The 19,784-nt window shown below is 41.2% G+C and overlaps 1 protein-coding gene across 1 annotated transcript in view; it reads left to right on the top strand.

Annotated features, from left to right (window-relative positions):
- ANO4 (anoctamin 4) overlaps nucleotides 1–19,784 on the top strand; it is a 309,704-nt gene that overhangs the window by 201,898 nt on the left and 88,022 nt on the right. The window contains exon 8 of the mRNA XM_032493545.1: nucleotides 4,359–4,490. Coding sequence (XP_032349436.1) covers nucleotides 4,359–4,490 — 132 coding nt within the window. The remainder of the gene's footprint in view (nucleotides 1–4,358; nucleotides 4,491–19,784) is intronic.

Below are 19,784 nucleotides of genomic sequence, written 5' to 3'. Positions count from 1 at the left end.
TCATAGCTCTTGAATGTCTGTTGAGAACTTGGTAAATAAAAGTTCATTGTCATCTTCATTTTCCTCATCCTAGAAACCACCACTTCATTGAGCATTGTGTACAGCCCTCCGTTATCCTCACCACTCCCTTATGCAGTGGGTCAGTTAGCTCACAGATGTTTAGTCCCTTGCCCAGCATGGCATCCCCCCCCCCCCACTTTGCAAGCTGAGCAGTGACCATGTGAATTCCCTTCTAGCTGACTCCAGGGTTATCATTCTATACAGAAGGTTATCCATTATGCATTTTGAAAAGGAAAGCTCTTTATTAACTCAGGTTTGCTTGAAATGCTAGAGCCAAGACATGATTGCCCAAATCCCCACCAACATGTATTCAGAGAGCATCTGATCATCATTTTAGAGAGGAGGCTACCAAGGCCTGGGGTGGCTAAGAGGCTTGTCCCAGGCATCCAGCTTGAGACTCACACTTTCCAGCCTGGTGGTTTTGCTGTGTGTGTCTCCTTTCCATGGTGGAAGGGGATCCTCACTGATCTGAGTGGCAGTTTGGGGACAGGAGTGGGTTTGTGGAAAAGTGGCCATACATCATCCAGCCACAGAGGGACACTCTTATTCCCAGAGCCACCTACCTGGGGAGGTGGGGCAGCGTGTGAAACTTCAGCCTCAGCCTGTGGGAGTCCGGCTAGCCACAGTCACGTCTCAGGGAGAAGATCAGACAGACTGGGGAGGTGTGTTTGTTTCCTGTTGCTATTACAACACATTCCCATATACTTAGCTGCAGAAAACCACACAAATTTAGTAGCTCACAATTCTGCAAGTCAGAAGTCTGGGTTGGGAGAGGTTTCCACTTGTTTCTCCGCTCAGGGTCTCACAGGCTGAAATCCCAGTGTTGGTGAGCGGGCTATCCTCTGGGGGCTGTGAAGGAGGGTTGGCTTCCAGGCTCAGCCAGGTTACTGACCGGATGCAGTTCCATGGAGCTGTAGGACTGGGGTCTCTGCTTCTTAACTGGCTGGTAGCCAGGTCATTCTCAGCTTCTGGAGGCTGCCTTCACTCCTTGGCTGCTGGCCCTCTTCCTCCTCAAAGCCAGCGATGGCCAGTTGAGTCCTCCTCATACTCTGAATCTCTCTAACTTCTCTCTGCCTCGTCTCTCCTGTCTCCAGCCAGAGAAAGTTCTCTGCTATTAAAGGGCTTAGTGATTAAATGGGTCCACAAGAGTAATCCAGGTTACTTTCCCTAATTTAAGACCCATAACCTTACTTACATCTGCAAAGTCCCTTTTGCCAGGTCACACAGCATGTTCACAGGTTTCAGGGATGAGGGTGCAGACATCTTTGGGAGGCCATTCTGCCAGCTGGAAGAGGACAAACTGCTGATCACGTTTCAGTGTTTTTCTTGTCATTGTGAAGAGCACACAGCCTGGACTGGCATGTGTGATAGAGCCTGAGTGGTCCTGCTTTGCCTTCCTGCTTCTGCTCAGGCTGCTCCAATGAAGGCTGGTCCACACCCTCCACCCCCACCCCCCAGTTAGTATCTCTGGCAAGTTATTTTTAAGATACCTTTTGAATATTTTTCTTCTACCATAGTGTTTAAAAGGCCCAGTTCCTCTCCTTTCCATCATGTTTACATTAGCCTCAGTGGTCCTCAAGAAGTTATTAGTAACACTGCTGTCTACCTGGCAGTTTCTCTAAAGCATCCCATACCCATCCTCTTTTAATAAGCCTCCTAACAACCCTGTGAGGTCCATAAAACAATGATGGTGATGATGATCCCATTTTTAAACCCTTGAAAAATGAGGCTCAGAAAGGTGAGTGATTTATGGAATTTCCCACAGCTGATAAGTACCAGGGTCAGGACTTAGGCACCCCAAGTCCAAATCCCAGCTTCTTTCCACCACCCCATGCAGCCTCCATTCACTTCCCTTTCTTTCTTTCTTTTCCCCCTCCTCATTTTTCAATGAATTCATCACTTTCATCCCTGCCTCATACTCTTTCCACCATCTCCCCCTTTCACTGAAATTGTGGTGCCACAAGCTGGTTGCTGAAAGCTGCCATTCCATTCCTGTAGAGTATTTACGCCTGAATTTTTACAGCTTTATTTGTTTTTACCCACACTGAGCACTGTACCCATCTGGATTTAATTCATAGTCGTTGCACACAGAGCCCAGATTCTCTGAGAATGCAAGTTTTGCAGAATGTAATCCGATTAGTGTTGCAGACTGGAGATGTGTGGGAGGTAAAAGCTCTATTATGAAAATCCTCTGGGCCAAAGTCCTCTTTCTTGAACAAGTTTTAAGGCAATCAGATGAAATAAAGCCAGGTGCCCGCCACAGGGAAAGCAACCCGCTTAGCCTAGGAAGTCTAATTTAAGGACTGAATCGTTGAACTTGGACAAGTGATAGATGCTGGTGAAGCACAATTAACTCTGAATTGAAAAGCAAAGAGACACAAATGTTAAGAGGCAGACTAGTTGCTCAAACTCTTGTTTTTGGAAAAAAGATAGTAATAATAGCCATTGTTCCTTGTGCACCGTTCTGGGGATTTTATATGCATATTGATCAGTTAGTTATCACAACCCTGTGAATTGAGGACCATTATCATGCCAATTTTACAGATGAGGAGACTGATGCCCAGCAAAGTTAAATGCCTTAAATGCCCAAAGTCACACTGCTGATATTTACGGAGCCAGGATTTAACTCAAGTTGCTCCAGCCTCAGAGTTCACATTCTCAACCACTGTGTCATATTGCCTCTCTGAAGCTCACCATCGCACTGTATTTTCTGTGTCTTTAAAAAAGATGATGGAGGAGCAGAGGACTAGGAGGATAGAGGATGGAGGAGATGGGAACTTTTTTCCTTTCCTAGGTCTGCGGGCACTTCTAATCATCTATTGTTTCCGGGTTATATGACCCTGGGTAGAATCTTTACTTTTGTGTGTGTGCATGTGGTGGGGACAAGTCCACTTTGAGTGAAGGGTCCTAGAGAAGCTGGAGGATTCTTTCCCTTTTGAACTTTCCGGGCTTCTGGAAAAAGGATGGCCACCACCAGGCAGAGTAGGGGGCCATGGTGAGGCTGGGAAAATACTGAGAATGAAAGGTGGTAAAAGAGGAGTTTACTGTTACTTTTCATTTTGGAGTTGTTGGTTGTATGAAAAGTAATCCCTTCATCTGGGAGATGCACTGAAAAAGATAAATTGCCATGTAAATAATTTTAATTGGAAAAAAAAATGCCCAAATTCTATGTGTTTTTGGTTAATAGATTTAGAAGGCGTTTAGAGATTTTCTTCCCCAGAGAAATTTGTCCCTTCTGTAGCTCTTAAGTGAAGATTCCTGTTACCAACTACTTTGGCTGGGGTGATCTCTACAATCAAGAATCCAAAATCTGCATTTTGGTCCTGGCTTTATTCACTGGCTGGGTAATCACCTGCCATGGGTCTCTTTTGTGATGTATAAAATGAGAAAAATACCTGTTCAGTCTACTTCACAGAGTTAGTATTTGATATGTGCTCTCAAAAACCAAAAATTTCCAGTGGCATAGATACCTGAGGTAGCATAATCATTTAAAAGTCTGGTGTGGCTTCTAGTGGTTAGCTGTGAGTGAGAATCTGGTCACTGCAAGCCAGATGTTTTCATCAGAAGTCATAGGAAACAGGGAGGTAGCAGGTGGGAAACCATGGCTTGAAAACCACTTTGGGGGCAGTGTTGTTTTCCTTGGCTTGGCATCGTGTGCCCTGGCCAGAGTGATGCGTGTGTCATGACGTCCCAGCCCCATGAGAACCACGGGGTCAGCTTGAAAAGAGAGAAATGAGAGCTAGACAGCGTGCCCCCTGCTGAGAGGCTCGGGCGGGAGCCGGGAAGGTGTGAGGCGCAGGAGGCAAATGTGACACTGGGCTCCCTGTGCACAGTCCACCCACTGGGTTGTGATGACAGCTCCCTGCCCAGAGTTGACTATAGCCACAGCTCTTTACTGACTTCAGATGGGGAGATTTTTCCAAGCATACAATGAGTTCGTAGAACCTACAGAATAGGAGAAGTTAAGGTCTTTGCTGCTCAGCTTATGGGGCTGTCAGCTTCCTTTCCAGAGCCTTCCAGCCTAGTTATGACATCTTGGTCATTTATTGGCATGAGAGTAGACATAGGACTCAGAGCTGCTGTATCCTGCAGTCAGATCACAGCCCCTTGGTGAAATGCAAAGAACACTGGGGAGGCGGCTCTCTTCTTCCCGTCTGTCAAGTGGAGGTTTCACGAGTGCAGCGAGAGTGCCAGGAGTGTGTGGTGTCATGATGACAGCTCTGTGGAGACTGCCCTCCCATGTTCTGGGGCAATGCTGACGTGCTGTACCCTTTGGTCTTGCCTTTCATTTACCACAGGATCGATAAACAAATCAGCAGGTTTCGGAGATGGTTACCCAAGAAGCCAATGAGGCTGGACAAGGAGACACTGCCAGACCTGGAGGAGAATGACTGCTACACTGCCCCTTTCAGCCAGCAAAGGATCCATCAGTGAGTGTTTGCCATGAAAGCCCTCGTCTCACTAAGGTCACACGACCGTGGTAGAGCCCTTTCCTGCACACCTTTGATTCCTTGGCACGTGGAAGGAACAGCGTAGTGCCCTCTCCCCTGACAGTCCTGGGAGGGTTTGTATCACTTTTATATGAGTCAGGGTCAGCAAGCTGCTCTAACAATCTCCACGTCTCAGTGGCATAACACAATAGAACACTGGGCCGTGTGTGTGTGTAGGGTGAATGACCTTCTACATGGTGATCCAGAGACCCCGGCTCCTTCTGTCTGTGTCTTTGCCAAAACCCAATGCTCAGAGCCCCCGGGGAAGCTGGCCTGTCAAAAGAGGGGTTGTTGGTTTCTTTTATTGTAAATCTCAGTTCACCTCTCAGCTCCCTGTCTCTTCAGCTCGCCAAGCTGCCCCAAGAAAGCCACATCACCTAGTAGCCAACTTCCTGGCTCATCTCTCAGTCTCTGAACAATAAATAATGTGTCACTTTTTATGTGTGGAGGAAGAGGGCAGGATTGGATAAGTAATTGAGCCTTTGAGGAATTACAAAAATGATAGAGAATTGACTCTGAAGCTTCTGAGATGACAAGAAATCGTGGCAGGGTGGCAGGGTTGGTGGTAGGAAAGAAGACCATACCAGAGGCTATAAACAACCAGGCAAAGACAGCCTCTTAAAAGGGGGATAAATCAGGTCAGCCCAGCCTCGCTCTCAGCCAGACTTAAGGAATTCCCGGCTCTCCCTTCTCCAGCCATAGAGAGCCTCGGTGAAAATGACTTACCTAAGGGGAGGAAAGTGGATGACAGATTTTTAAAAAAAAAATAGGTTGCTGACTTTGAGGGAAAAAAAAATAAACCAAATGGCAGCTGTCAAGTTGCAGGGAATGCAAGATGGGGGCACATTTCAGCAAAAGAAAATCAGTTAAAGCTTGTGGGCTTTTTGAGGGCGACAGAGAGAAGGAAAATCAAAGAATAGATGTTCTGCATCAAAATATACAATGTATGGTGCAAGGGAGGCAGCTCACTCAGCCTCTGAAATAGCCATGCTCTGGATCCCCACAGGTTAGACTGATGCCAAACAAACCACGTTCTGTAAATGTTTAAAAAAGGGTTATTGATGAGGATATGAAACTCACAGCCCAGCCTCAAAATCCTAGTTAAATCCTCCCTGGGAAATAGGAATGGAACGGGATTTCCTGTTAACTCAGAGAGCAGGACCTGGGATGTCTTCTTAAGACAAGAAGACAGATGAAAGCTGATGTGTTCCCACTCTTAATTTAAACCCTCACTGTGCCTGTGTTCATCTTGAAGTTTCTTACACAAGTGGTGGTTTGTCTCTAAATTCTTCTGGAGTAGAGTTTGATTGACATGTAGGTTTTCACTTTGCTGTTCACTTGCCTCAGAGAGTGCCTAGCAAAGTATAGGACAGTCTCAAAAGTTGTGGATGGAGGGAGGGATACGTGGATAGATGGTTGGATGGATAGGTGGATAAGTGGAAGAATCAATGAAATATATGGTGTGCACCTGGCGTTTGTTTGACTTCAAAGAGATACAGGTAAATGGAAGAGGAAGGTTTCCCACTGCTCATCTTCATGCTGGTGATGTTTCCTAGTGTTCTGGCTTTAGAACAAAATTTCTCAGCAGGGTTCTCAGAGTCAGAAACATGTGTACACCCACGCGGATCTCTAGGGACTAGAACTGAGGATCGTATCTTTACAAGTATTTTAAACTGTATAATAAATGAGGGATGACAGCATATGGGAAAGGAGTATTCAGCCATCTCTCACATATATTCGAGAAACCTTTTTTGACATGTCTGTGTATTCATTCACTGAATAATTGATTCATTAAACAGTCACTAATTTGATGCCCACTTCTTGCCCAACACTATCTAGGCACAGAGGCTATAATGATAAATAATACAGTCTTGATCCCACCTAATAAATACAGTAGACCATTTGAAATAATTGTAAACAGTATGTTGGGTGTGACTCACTAAGAGGGAGTGCTCCATCCTCCAAATTTGGAGGGAGGTTGGTAAGAGATGAGGGTTGATCACAAGAAAATGCTTGAGTCTTAAAGAATAACACTTGTCCAGGTAGGTAAAGGGGAAATGTATCCCCCAAGGAGAGATATGTGTGTGCGTGTGTATATATATATATATTATATATATAAAAGAGAGAATAACTTACATGGAACAGAATGGGGTGTTTGAAAAACCATAAGTAGATTTCTGTGATTGGGTATCAGGTGTGAGAAAACTTGGCATTATTGTTTGAAAAAAGAAAGTGATCAGTAGAACACCTTTGAAGACAAGAGAATGAAGGAGGAAACAGCAGAGGGACAGCTGGAATGAAGCAAACCTAAGAACCAGACCAAACTAAGAGGATAGTTTGGGCAGTTCTGTTGCACCATTGGGAAGTGCAACACTAAACGAGTATCTTGCATGTCATGGGCAGTGGGGATTTCTTTCTCTTTGAAAATTGTCAAGCCACATGCACAAGATCTCTTTAGTGAATGTATAAAAGTAAGACTTGAAGAGCACTGGCTGTCAAGTTGGAATTGGTTGTTTGGTACAGTTTGAAAAAGATTTCCCTAAGGATGGTTCAAGGGTGATTTTAGTGAGTTTAAAGTCATCAGAAATAGTTGGCTAATGAGCTCTGGGAGTTATACCATCATCTGCTTTTCCAAACGCAGTCCCAAATCTCATGTGACTTCTTGATTTTGCAGAATGTTTGATATCATGTTAGTCCAGGAATAAAAAAGGGCAATAAAAATTTAAGGGTGTGTGTGTGTGTGTGTGTGTGTGAGTGTGTGTGTGTACATGAATGTAGAAATAGAGAATGAAAAATAGAGAAAGGCAACTGGAAGATTAATAATACATAATGACCAAAGTGGGGAAAAAAACCTTAAAAATACTTTGCTGTCAGGATAAAACCCAGACTCCTGAGTTGGCTGACTAGCTCCTGCTTCCGTTCCCCCATCATGTGCTTTGGCCACACTGACCTGCTTTGATCTCCTTAACTCGTTGTGCCCTGTTGTCTCCTGTCTACACATGCTCTTCCCTCTGCCTGGAGTACCGCTTCCCTTAAGCTCTCTTCTTGTAGGTTTCATCAAAGACATTTCCTCCAGAAAACCTTCCGTAATTTCCAACCTCCACCCCCAGTTCTGGGTGAGGTTCACTCTTGTATGTCTTGGTGTTAATTTTTTTCCTATCATAGCTCTTACTTATTAGTATCATCCATTTGCGTTGCTTTCTCCTAGACCGTAAACTTTTTGAAAGACTGTGTTTGTATCACCATTTTTGAATCTCATAGTTGGTACTTAATAATGATTCATTAAATGGGAAAATGAATAGATGAAAATGAAAATAGAATCTTGTGAGCAACGAATAAAGATGATGCGAAGTTAGCTCACTACTCACTCAGCTCAAACCACACTTAAGACATTTTCTCCTCAAACATGGTCCACCTCCATTGTCCCCCGTCCAGTGAATGGCACTAATATTCGTCCAGTTACTGAAACCAGAGTCTGAAAGCTATTCTAGACACTTCCCTCGCCTCCATTTTCTACGTCTAATACATCTCCAAGCTAATGAATTTATATGCTGAGCATCTCTTTAGTTTAGCCATCTCTGCCTCCTAAAATAATATAACCTATCCCCTGGCTCTACCCTTGCCCATCTCTAATCCATTCTCTTAGGTGCATACAGAGTGATATTTTTTAAATGCACATTTAATCATGTCACTTCACCCTGTTTAAAAACCTTAGAAGAAAAACAAGTTATTGAGAATGACCTTCAAGTCCTTGAATGGCCTGGCCATGCCGCCAACTCCTCTTCAGGCTTCTCTGCCATTACTGCCTTCCACCCCTCACTGCTTATGATTCCAACACATACAGCATCTCTCAGTTCTTTTTATTTTATTTTATTGTACGATTTTTAAATGTTATTTCCATTTACACTTATTATAAAATATTGGTTATATTCCTATGTGGTACAATACATCCTTAAGCCTGGCTTACACCCAGTAGTTTGTGATTCCACTCTGCCTCCTTCCCGCCCCCTCCACCACTGGTAACCACTAGTTTGTTCTCTAGATCTGTGAATCTGCTTCTTTTCTGTAGTTTTCACTAGTTTGTTGGTTTTTTTTTTTAGATTTCACACATAAGTGATGTCATACAGCATTTGTCTTTCTCTGTCTGACATTTCATTAAGCATAATGCCCTCCAAGTCTATCCATGTTGCTATAAATGGCAAAATTTTGTTCTTTTTTATGGCTGAGTAGTATTCCATTGTATTTATACCACATCTTCTGTATCCATTCATCTGTTGATGGATCCAGATGCATATAGCCTTTCTTAGTTCTTTGGATGTACTCTGCCTTGGGACAATTGCACATGCTGTTTCCTAGAATTCTTCCTCCTTCCCCAAGTGTATTCTTATTCATCCTTCAAAACTCAGCTCCAAAGATTCCTCCCAGAGAAACCATCCTCCGATCCTTCCAAAAAACCAGGTCTCCTTGCTCTATACTCTTGTAGCAGCATGTTTCCCATGTAACATTTCTCATATTTGAGATTTTATAATTATTTGGGTATTATATTGTTAATGCCTAATTCCCCAGGTAAACTTTGAACTCCATGGAGGCAGAGGCCATCTCTGTTGCTGCTCACAATTTTATCTCCAATACCTAATGCAATGCCTAGCTTACAATTGACGCTTTATGCTTGTCTCTTAAATGAATGTAGTAAGGATAAAAGTAGTAAAGATAACATGGAATAATCTAATCGTAAATTTTTGTACTTTGAACTGCATTGCAAAAAAAATTTTTTTAAGGTAGAGAATTGATTGAAAAATAGTAGCCTAAGAAACCTCCATACTGTTTTCCAAAGTGGCTGCACCAATTTACATTCCTGCCAACACTGTGCAAGAGTTCCCTTTTCTCCACATTCTCACCAACATTTGTTATTTGTGTTCTTTTTGATAGCCATTCTGACAGGTGAGGTGGGATCTCATTGTGGTTTTGATTTGCATTTTCCTGAGTATTAGCAATGTTGAGCATCTTTTCATGTGTCTGTTGGCCATCTGCGTTTCTTCCTTGGAAAAATTTCTATTCAGTTCTTCTGCCCATTTTTCAGTCAGGTTGTTTCTTTGATGTTGAGTTGTATGAGTTGTTCATATATATTGGATATTAACCCCTTGTTGGTCACATCATTTGCAAGTATTTTCACCCATTCGGTAGATTGTCTTTTTGTTGATGGTTTCCTTTGCTGTGCAAACGCTTTTAAGTTTAGTTAGGCCCCATTTGTTTATTTCTACCTTTATTTCCTTTGCTTTAGGAGATGGACCCAAAAAAAAATATTGCTGTGATTTATTGTCACAGAGTGTTCTACCTATGTTTTAGTTTTCTAGTTTCTAGTTAATTCAAACATACATTCATGTTTGAGAAGCAATAAAAGCAAACCTGTGGGTACACGTCAGTCTAAATCAACATACAATGCCATGGGTCATTTTATATGGTTTCACCAAAGATGAGTCTATAGATGGTAAAAATCTTATAGATGCTAGATGCTATTTTTAAATCTTTAATCCTCACATCAACCCAATGAGAGAGTATTTCACCATTTTACAGAAGAGGAAAGCAAGGCACAGAGAGGTTAAGGAACCAGCAGTAGGTCACACAGCTATGCTAGTCCACCTGCCTGAACAACCCCCAAATATCAGTAGGTTAACATCATAGAAATCTTTTTGTTGTACACATCATGATCTAGGGTAGTTCACCACAGGGAGGGAGGTGCATTGTCTCTGCTCCATCCAGTCATTTGGGTACCCAGGCCACTTCTGTCTAGTAACTCTGCCGTTCTCTAGATCCCTTGCTTCTGGTTTACAGAAGAGGAAAAGAGAGATGAGGGATTTTTTAGACAGTTTTATGGGCCAATTTCAGAAGCGGTATGTAGCACTTCCACCCACATTTCATGGACCAGAGCTCAGTCATAGACTTACCCCTCAAAGGATGCTAAGATGCCTACCTGTGTGCCCAGGAGGAAAAGAGAAATAGGTTTGCTGAATGACTAGACAGTGATGGAGCAGGAATTCAGATCTGGACAGAGAGGCACCAGATCCCACACTCTTAACCATTATGCTCCACTGCAGGATTTGTCAACCTCGGTCGGCACTGCTGACATTTGGGGCTGAATAACTCTTTGTGGGAGAGAGCTGTCTTGTGCATTGTAGGGCAGTCAATAGCATCCGTGACCTCTATCCTAGATGCTAACAGCAATATCCTGCCCCTTTTAGTTGTGAAAATCAAAAAGGTCTCCAGACATAGCCAAATTTCCCCTTTTGGTGGTGGCAGGGTGGGTGCAACATCACGCCCCTCTCCCTCCTTGAGAGCTATTCCTCTACTGTCCTTTACCACAGAACACCCTTCAGGCAGGCCCACCCACTCCTGAGGTCAATTAAACTCTTGTTGAGTCTGAAGACTGTGACAGACAAGTCTGTTCAGGAATTAACTTACTCCGCTCCTCCTTGCCTGTGAGTGCTGGCCCACCTCAGTATCACTGCCCTCCGTTCCTCAGTGGCCTCAGCACGGGTACCCTGGAGACAATTACTTTCTCAGGTCAGTACTCATAATGAGGGTTCTCTGCTGGGAGACACAGGCAAGAACATGTGGAGAAGAGTCTCATGTCACTTTTTATAATACATACACGGTATATTCTTTCAAGGAATTGCCTTTCAGAAAGATATTTGTGTTAGATACAGAGAAAAATGCCCCAGCCTGTATTTTTTGTTTTGTTTTGTTTCTATCATGACCACTATTTTACCTTTATGAAAATCCATAAAAAGTGAGGTGAAATTAAGTTCTGACCACTTCCTAATGGAAGAATCTGAAATTTACATTTGTTGTGTGTGCATATGTTTGAATAACTATTCGTGTGCACACTCCACACCCGTTGTTCCGGGCACTTGGGAATCAACAGTGAACGAATAGGCAGAGATTCCTGCCCTCCTGGAGCCTCCATTTTAGCTGGAGGTAACCTTCCTCTCAGCTGCATGAGCCAGCAGCCCGTGGCAGTGAGGTGTGGATGGGCGTGGCCGGCCGAATAGCCGTCGTCGGTGGTGGCAGCAATTATTGCAGTGGTAAGAGTGACAGGGACCACCGTTAGTAAGCGAGCCTGGATTCCAAATTACACCAGAGACGCACTGCAACTCTGAGGGTTGTATGGTGGTGTGACAAAGGTCAGAGAGGCTGAGTGGCCACTCCCCACCCCACCCGCAAGTGGTTCTGGAGAATTAATTGCTCACGGCCATAACCTTCTGCAGGAGTTTAGACACATCTTCAGCAAAAGACTACAGTATACCCTAAACTAACCTCACTGTAAATCTTTGTTGTTTGAACTACAGTCTACAAAAATGAAAGTTGAGAATTGATTAAAAATCAAATAGCCTCACATTCCGTGTGAACATATATTCATGCTTGAGAAGCAGTAAAAGCAAACTTGTGAGTATACATGTTTATAAGTCATTTGGTCATTTTAGGTGGTGTCACCAGGACTGGGCCTGCAGGCTGCTCACCCGCCATGATTGCATGGGCGCCTGAGGGTCGGACCCCACAGAGAGCTCTCCCACACTCCCCGCTGAGGGGCTGAGGTCGCCAGCTTTAGGGTCAGTCATTCTGTTGAAGCATTAATAGTTCAGAAGACCCCTCTCAAACTTCATTTCAGAGAAGGTAATTCAACCCAACAGTAGGGAGTTTCTCGAAGGAGTAATGATAGCTAATATTTATATGGTGCTCACTAGGTTACAAGTAGTTCACAGTTTTAATTTAGCCCTGTGAATAAGGTTTGGTCATTATCGCCATTTTTACAGAGGAGAAACGGAGGCACAGAGAGGATAAGTAACTTGCCCCAGGTCACCTAGCTGGTAAGTGGTAGGGCTCCGATTCTCAGGCCCCACATGGTGACTCCAGCCTTGTCCTCTTCACAGTATATATTGGTTTTCTGTGGCCTCTGTAAAAAAAAAAAAAAAAATTACATGAATTCCATGGCTTAAAATAGTAGAAATTTATTATCTTACGGTTGTGTAGGTTAGAAGTTCAGTGTGGGTCTCACTGGGCGAAAATCAAAGTATGGAAGAGCTTCACTCTCGTCTAGAGGCTCTGGGGGAGACCGCTCCCTCGCCTTTCCCGCTCTTGGAGATGCCACATCCGGGGCTCGCGGCCCTGCCTTTGTCTTCAAGGCCAGCAGCGGTGCTTGAGCCCTTCTCACTTCACGTCATCTCACTCTGACCTTGCTTCTGTCCTCACATCTCCTTCTCTGACTCGTCTCCCTTTCTCTTCCATTTTTATTAAGTTTTTTTTTTAAACATTTTTTTCATTTTTTTATGGGGGGAGGGTAATTAGATCTATTTATCTATTTATTTTAATGGAGGTACCGGGGACTGAACCCAGGACCTTGTGCATGCTAAGCATGCACTCTACCACTGAGCTACACCCTCCCCACTCTCTTCCATTTTAAAGAAAATGTTTCCTAATCTTTTTTTTGGTGGGGGAAGGTAATTAGACTTGTTTGTTTAATGGAGGTACTGAGGATTGAACCCAGGACCTCGTGCATGCTACTCACGTACTCTACCACTGAGCTACACCCTCTCCACTTCTCTTCCATTTTTAAGGGCCCACCTGAATAATACAGAGTAATATTCCTGTTTTAAAGTTGGCTGATTAGCAATCTTAATTTCATCTGCAATGTTAATTCCCCTTTGCTGTGTAGCTTAACATGATCACAGGTTCTGGGGATCAGGATGTGGACATCTTTAGGAGACTGTTTGCCAGTCTGTAAAGCTCCAAGGGTCTGGTACAGGTAAGTTTTTTTTGTTTGTTTTTATCTTTTTTTATTGAAGTATAGTCAGTTTACAATGTTGTCAGTATATGGTGTACAATATAGTGATTCAGTCATACGTATACATACATATATTCCTTTTCATATTCTTTTTCATTATAGGGTACTACAAGATATTGAATATAGTTCCCTGTGCGATAAAGTAGAAACTTGTTTATCTATTTTGTATATAGTAGTTAGTATCTGCAAATCTCAAACTCCCTATTTATCCCTTCCACCTCCTTTACCCCTGGTAACCATAATTTTTTTTCCTATGTCTGAGAGTTTGTTTCTGTTTTGTAAATAAGTTCATTTGTGTCTTTTTTTTAGATTCCACATACGAATGATATCATATGGTATTTTTCTTTCTCTTTCTGCCTTACTTCACTTAAAATGACGATCTTCAACTGGAAATTGACACAACATTGTACAATGACTATAACTCAATAAAAATGTTAAAAAAAAAAAAAAGATGATCTTCAGGTCCATCCATGTTGCTGCAAATGGCATTATTTTGTTCTTTTTTTATGGCTGAATAGTATTCTATTGTATATATATACGCCACAACTTCTTTATCCAGTCATCTGTCAATGGACATTTAGGTTGTTTCCATATCTTGGCTATTGTAAATAGTGCTGCTATGAACATTGGGGTGTATGTATCTTTTTGAATTAAGGTTCCCTCTGGATATATGCCCAGGAGTGGGATTGCTGGATCATATAATAAGTCTATTTTTAGTTTTTTAAGGAACCTCCATGCTGTCCTCCATAGTGGCTGCACCAAACTACATTCCCACCAACAGTGTAAGAAGGTTCCTTTTTCTCCATACCCTCTCTAGCATTTAGTATTTGTAGACTTTTGAATGATGGCCATTCTGACTGGTGGAAGGTGATACCTCATTGTAGTTTTTATTTGCATTTCACTAATAATTAGTGATGTTGAACATCTTTTCATGTGCCTATTGACCATCTGGACGTCTTCTTTGGTGAAATGTCTGTTTAGGTCCTCTGCCCATTTTTGGATTGAGTTGCATTTTTTTTTTAAACTGTATGAGTTTGTATATTTTGGAAATTAGTCCCTTGTCAGTCACATCATTGGCAAATATTTTCTCCCATTCTGTGGGTTGTCTTTTCATTTTGTTGATGGTATCCTTAGCTGGGCAAGAGCTTTTAAGTTTAATTAGGTCTCATTTGTTTATTTCTGCTTTTATTTCCATTACTCTAGGAGTTGGCTTGAAAAAAATATTGCTCTGATTTATGTCAAAGAGTGTTCTCCCTATGTTTTCCTCTAGGAGTTTTATAGTATCTGGTCTTATATTTAGTTCTTGAATCCATTTTGAGTTTATTTTTGTATATGGTGTTAGAGAATGTTCTAATTTCATTCTTTTACAGGTAGCTGTCCAGTTTTCCCAGCACCACATATTATTGAATAGACTGTATTTTCTACAGTGTATATTCTTGCATCCTCTAAGTTTTGTTGGGGGGAAAGAAAGAAGGAAAGGAGGGAGGGCTGTGGCAGTAGGACTTGGGGACATTAATTGAAATGACATATGTAAAATACTTAGTCCAGTACCTGGCCCAGAGAAAGCACTCAAAGAATAACTCAGTAATAGTAATACTATTTTATTATTATTACTGTTACTACTAGTAGTAGTAATAATAATAGTGTTACTACTACTAGTAGTAATAATAATAATAGTATTACTACTACTATGAGCTAAGAGTACAGTGAGACTGCCTAGAAGAGTCTCTAAAGACTTGCAGTTGGTGTATAAAGGGAAAGTTTGAGGTAAAACACTGATTTTTGCAATGGTAGACATCTGACGTGAAGAATAACATTACTTTTAAACTAAATGCTACTCAGTGTTCCAGATACGTTCTAGGCTGAATGTTTGTGTCTCCCAAATTTACGTGTTGAAATCTGATCCACAAGTTATTAGAAGGTGGGACCTTTGGGAGGCAATGAGTTCATGATGCCCTGATGAAAGGTACTTGTGCCCTTCGGAAGAGACCAGAGGGCTAGCTCCCTCTTCCTACCGCGTGAGGATACAGTGAGAAGTCTGCAACCTGGAGGTGGGTCCTCACTGGAACTTGGCCAGACTGGCACCCTGATCTCAGATTCCCAGCCTTCTGTTGTCCATAAGCTCCCCAGTCTATGGCAGTTTGTTACAGCAGCCGAAACTAAGACAGTCTATGTTACTGTTTCACATTTATTTATCAGCAACACATGTGTATTTGTTTTCTAAACCCTCTCAGCATAGCTCTCTGAAGATAACGATTTTTCTAGTGTATACCTTTTACTGTATTTTCTTTTCCATGTTCGGAGTTTTTGTGGTGTTTGCATCGATCTGAAGTCTTTAGAGAATCCTTTAGGCAAAGAGAGACTGGAATTGATTTCGGTAGGATTAATGTTCTTTCAGTGCCCCCATGGCTTACAGCCGTCTCAGAACACTCATTGTATTACAGCCACTTATTCTGCATTAGGGTCCTCAATATGCAGGTTGTCGGTATTGATCCACAGAGTCGGGGAAACAGATCTCTGTCCTGGGGAAGTTTGAAACTTGCCTGAAAGTGAAATAAATTACATAGCCTGAGATTTGTGCTTCTTGAAGATGAATCTATGAGCCTGTTTTTTTTTTTTTCAGATTCCACATATAAGTGAGCTCATATTTGTGTTTCTCTGACTTATTTCACTTAGCAATAATGCTCAAGGTTTATCCATGTTGTCACATGGCAAGATTTTCTTTTTTAATGTCTAATATTCCATTGTGTGTGTGTATACACACACACATACCACATTTTCTTTGTCATTCTCTATCGATGGCCACTTGGTTGCTTCCATATCTTGGCTATTATAAATAATGCTGCAGTGAATATGGGGGCACATATATCTTTTCAAGTTAGTATTTTCATTTCCTTCAGATAAATACCCAGAAGTGGAATTGCTGGAGCATATGGTAGTTCTATTTTTAATTTTTTGAGGAATGTTCATAATATATTCCATAAAGATTATATCAGTTTAAAATTCCACCAGCAGTGCAGAAGGATTCCCTTTTCTCCACATTCTTGCCAACACTTGTTATGTCTTGTCTTTTTGATAATAGCCATTCTGACAGGTCTGAGGTAGTATCTCATTGTGGTTTTGATTTGATTTTCTCTGATGTTTAGTGATGTTGAGCATCTTAACCACATTGGCCATCTGCATGTCTTCTTTAGAAAAATGTCTCTTCAGATCTTCTGCCCATTTTTTAATCAGATTTTTTGGGTGTTTTTTTTTGTTTGTTTGTTTTGTTTTTTTTGGCTATTGAGTTATATGAGTTCTTTATATATTTTGGATATTAACCCCTTATCAGACAGTATGATTTGCAAATATTTTCTTCTAGTCCATAGGTTGCCTTTTCATTTTATTAATGGTTTCCTTCTCTGTGCAGAAGCTTTTAGTTTGATGTAGTCCCGCTTGTTTATTTTTGCTTTTGGTGTCAAATCCAGAAATAGAATCACCAAAACCAATGTCAAGGAGCTTACTGCTCATGTTTTTTTCTAGGAGTTTTATGGCTTTAGCTCTTACATTGAAGTAGTTTTTGTGTGTAGTGTAAGATAGTGGTCCAGTTTCATAATTTTGCATGTGGCTGTCCAATTTTCCCAACACCATTTATTGAAGAGACTGTCCTTCCCCCCTTGTATATTCTTGACTCCTTTGTTGTAAATTAATTGGCCACATATGTGTAGGTTTACTTCTGTGGGCTCTCAGTTCTGTCCCATTGATCTATGTGCCTGCTTTTATGCCAGTACCGTATCATTTTGATTACTGTATCTTTGTAATATAGTTTGAAATCAAGGCATGTGGTAGCTCAAGCTTTGTTCTTCTTTCTCAAGATTACTTTGATGATTCCATACAAATTTTAGATTTTTTTTCCTATTTCTGTGTTTAACAATATTAATTCTTCTGGTCTATGAGCATGGACTATCTTTCCATTTGTGTCTTCAGTTTCTTTCATCACTGTCTTATGGTTTCCAGTGTACAGGTCTTTCACCTTCTAGGTATTTTATTCTTTTTGATGCAATTGTAAATGGGATTGTTTTCTTAATTTCTCTTTCTGATAGTTCATTATTAGTATATAGAAATGCAACAAATCTTTGTATACTGATTTTGTATCCTGCTACTTTACTGAATTTGTTTGTTCTAATAATTTTTTTAGTGGAGTCTTTAAGGTTTTCTAAAAATAATATCATGTAATCTGCAAATAGTGACAGTTTTACTTCTTCCTTTCCTATTTAAATTAAATGCCTTTTATTTCTTTTTCTTGCCTAATTGCTCTGCCTAAGAGTTCCAATATTATAGGAGGTGGGGTTTTTTTTCCTTTTTTCTTCCAGTTTCATTGAGATATAATTGACCTACAGCTCTGTATAAGATGTACAGCGTAATGATTTGATTTACATATATCATGAAAGGATCATCACAGTAAGTTTAGTGACCATCCAGTACTATGTTGACTAAAAGTGACAAGGGTGGGCATCTTTGTCTTCTTCCTGATCTTAGGGGACAAGCTTTCAGCTTTTCACCACTGAGTAAGATGTTAGCTGTGGCCTTGTCATATATGGCCTTTATGCGTAATGATTTTTTAAATGTTTTGTCACTCTACAGAGCCTAATTTCCTCTAACATATTTCTTTCTGATTGTTTTTGTTTGTCTCCCTCTATTATTCTCTTTTATGTTAATATATTTCTTTAGATACCTAGTATTCTTTGGCAGACTGCTCATATTTAAGAATAGAAAATGCAAAACTAAGGTCAGAGTGTAAGATAGAGCCTGTCAGCTGTAGGCTTTGTGGGTGGGTGGTTTCATTTCAGAGTTTCCAATGTTGTCTTTAGATTTTTCATCTTAACGCTGGTCGGATTCCCCAGAGAAGTATCTGCCAGTCTTCTGCCTGGAAAGTCAAGGCCTGACTGCCAATGTTTCAGAGCCTAAATGGTTGAAGATAGCTAAGAGTCTCAGCTTTCAGGATGCAAATATTCAGTTGATCCTCCAGTTTTCACTGTGGGACCCCTACCCTTCACCATGCCTGGGTGTCTCACAGTTCAGAGACTGTACCTGTGACAAAAAACCAAACAAAAAGGCAAGTACAGGTGAGGATCTGGGTATCTAACTTCTTCCTAAACAACTTACAACCAGTACTTATTTTAGCATCCCCCTCAGCACATTTCTAGAGGTCACCAGTGCCCCACTTCTAAGATTTTATGAGATTTTGTACTATAAATATAATTTTTCTTGGTCTTCCCCAGAGTTGGTTTAGTATTCAGCTTTTCCTGGTCTCCTAACTCTGTTACCACTTGTCTGGTTTTCACATTCTAATGTTTTGTTGCTATTATCTTTTGCTATCCTTGTTCCTTGAGTGTTTATATAACTTTATTTAAACACAAACACACACACATTACTATTATTTTCACGGGGTTTTGAGAGAGAGAAAAAGTGAATGCAGGTATTTAATTTTCCATCCTTACCCAGAAGCCTCAAGAGCAAGTATTTCTTAACTTGTATTTAACATTCAAATAGCAAAGAGGAGATCATGAAGTACAATTAGCAATGACCATTGGAATAAGAAAAAAATGTCCCACATTGCTTTATGTTCCAGTAGCTTATCACCTGAAAAGAGGCTTGAAATTTTTTACCAAATAGTTGGGACTCTGAATATTATATACTTAAGATTGGAAGTTAATCATTGCACTACGGTTGCCTAAAGCCCCTGAAACTATCAAAATAGGCCTTGTCACATAAAATATTAATTGGTTGCTTTGTTCCTACTTTGATTTTCATTAATTTGAGGACATAATTTAAGTGACAGTTCATTGTATCACCTTTTCTTCTTGTTAAAAAAGAAGTCTCTAAAAGTCAAATTAAGAAAGTTTCCTTAAATATTTATTTTCAAGGCATTAACCTTCACTTTTCTTTTTGTATTATGAATTAATACAATTTCAACTATCATTGGTCTATTGGTCATTTTCTACTATAGAGTCCACAGTAAAACTTACTGACTTAACACACATTTCATTTGCTGGTAATTCCTTTGTTTTAGCAATTTGTGCTGGATTCACCTGGTCATTTCTTCCACTGATTTCAACTAGTCATCCCGGGGTTGCAGGCATCTCTGCTCAGCTAGGCTGGACAATTCAGAATTGTCTCACTCACGTGTCTGGAGGGTGGTGCCAGCTTGTGGCTGGGTTTTCTCTCCCTGTGGTCCTTTATCTTCAGAGAAGTTAGCTCAGGCTCCTGTATGTTGGTCATCTTGGGGCAACATTCCCAGTGGGCAGGAGTGGATGCTACAGAGCCTGGGCTCCAGCTCAGAACTCACAAAAATCACTTCTTCCACATTCTGTTCATTAAAGCCAATCACAAGTCTCCCTCAGATTCAAGAGGTG

This window comes from Camelus ferus, chromosome 12, assembly GCF_009834535.1.
Source record: "Camelus ferus isolate YT-003-E chromosome 12, BCGSAC_Cfer_1.0, whole genome shotgun sequence".
In the NCBI taxonomy this organism is placed as follows: Eukaryota; Metazoa; Chordata; class Mammalia; order Artiodactyla; family Camelidae; genus Camelus; species Camelus ferus.
The sequence above is the reverse complement of the archived record's forward strand: the minus strand, read 5'-3'. Positions and strand labels throughout refer to the sequence as shown.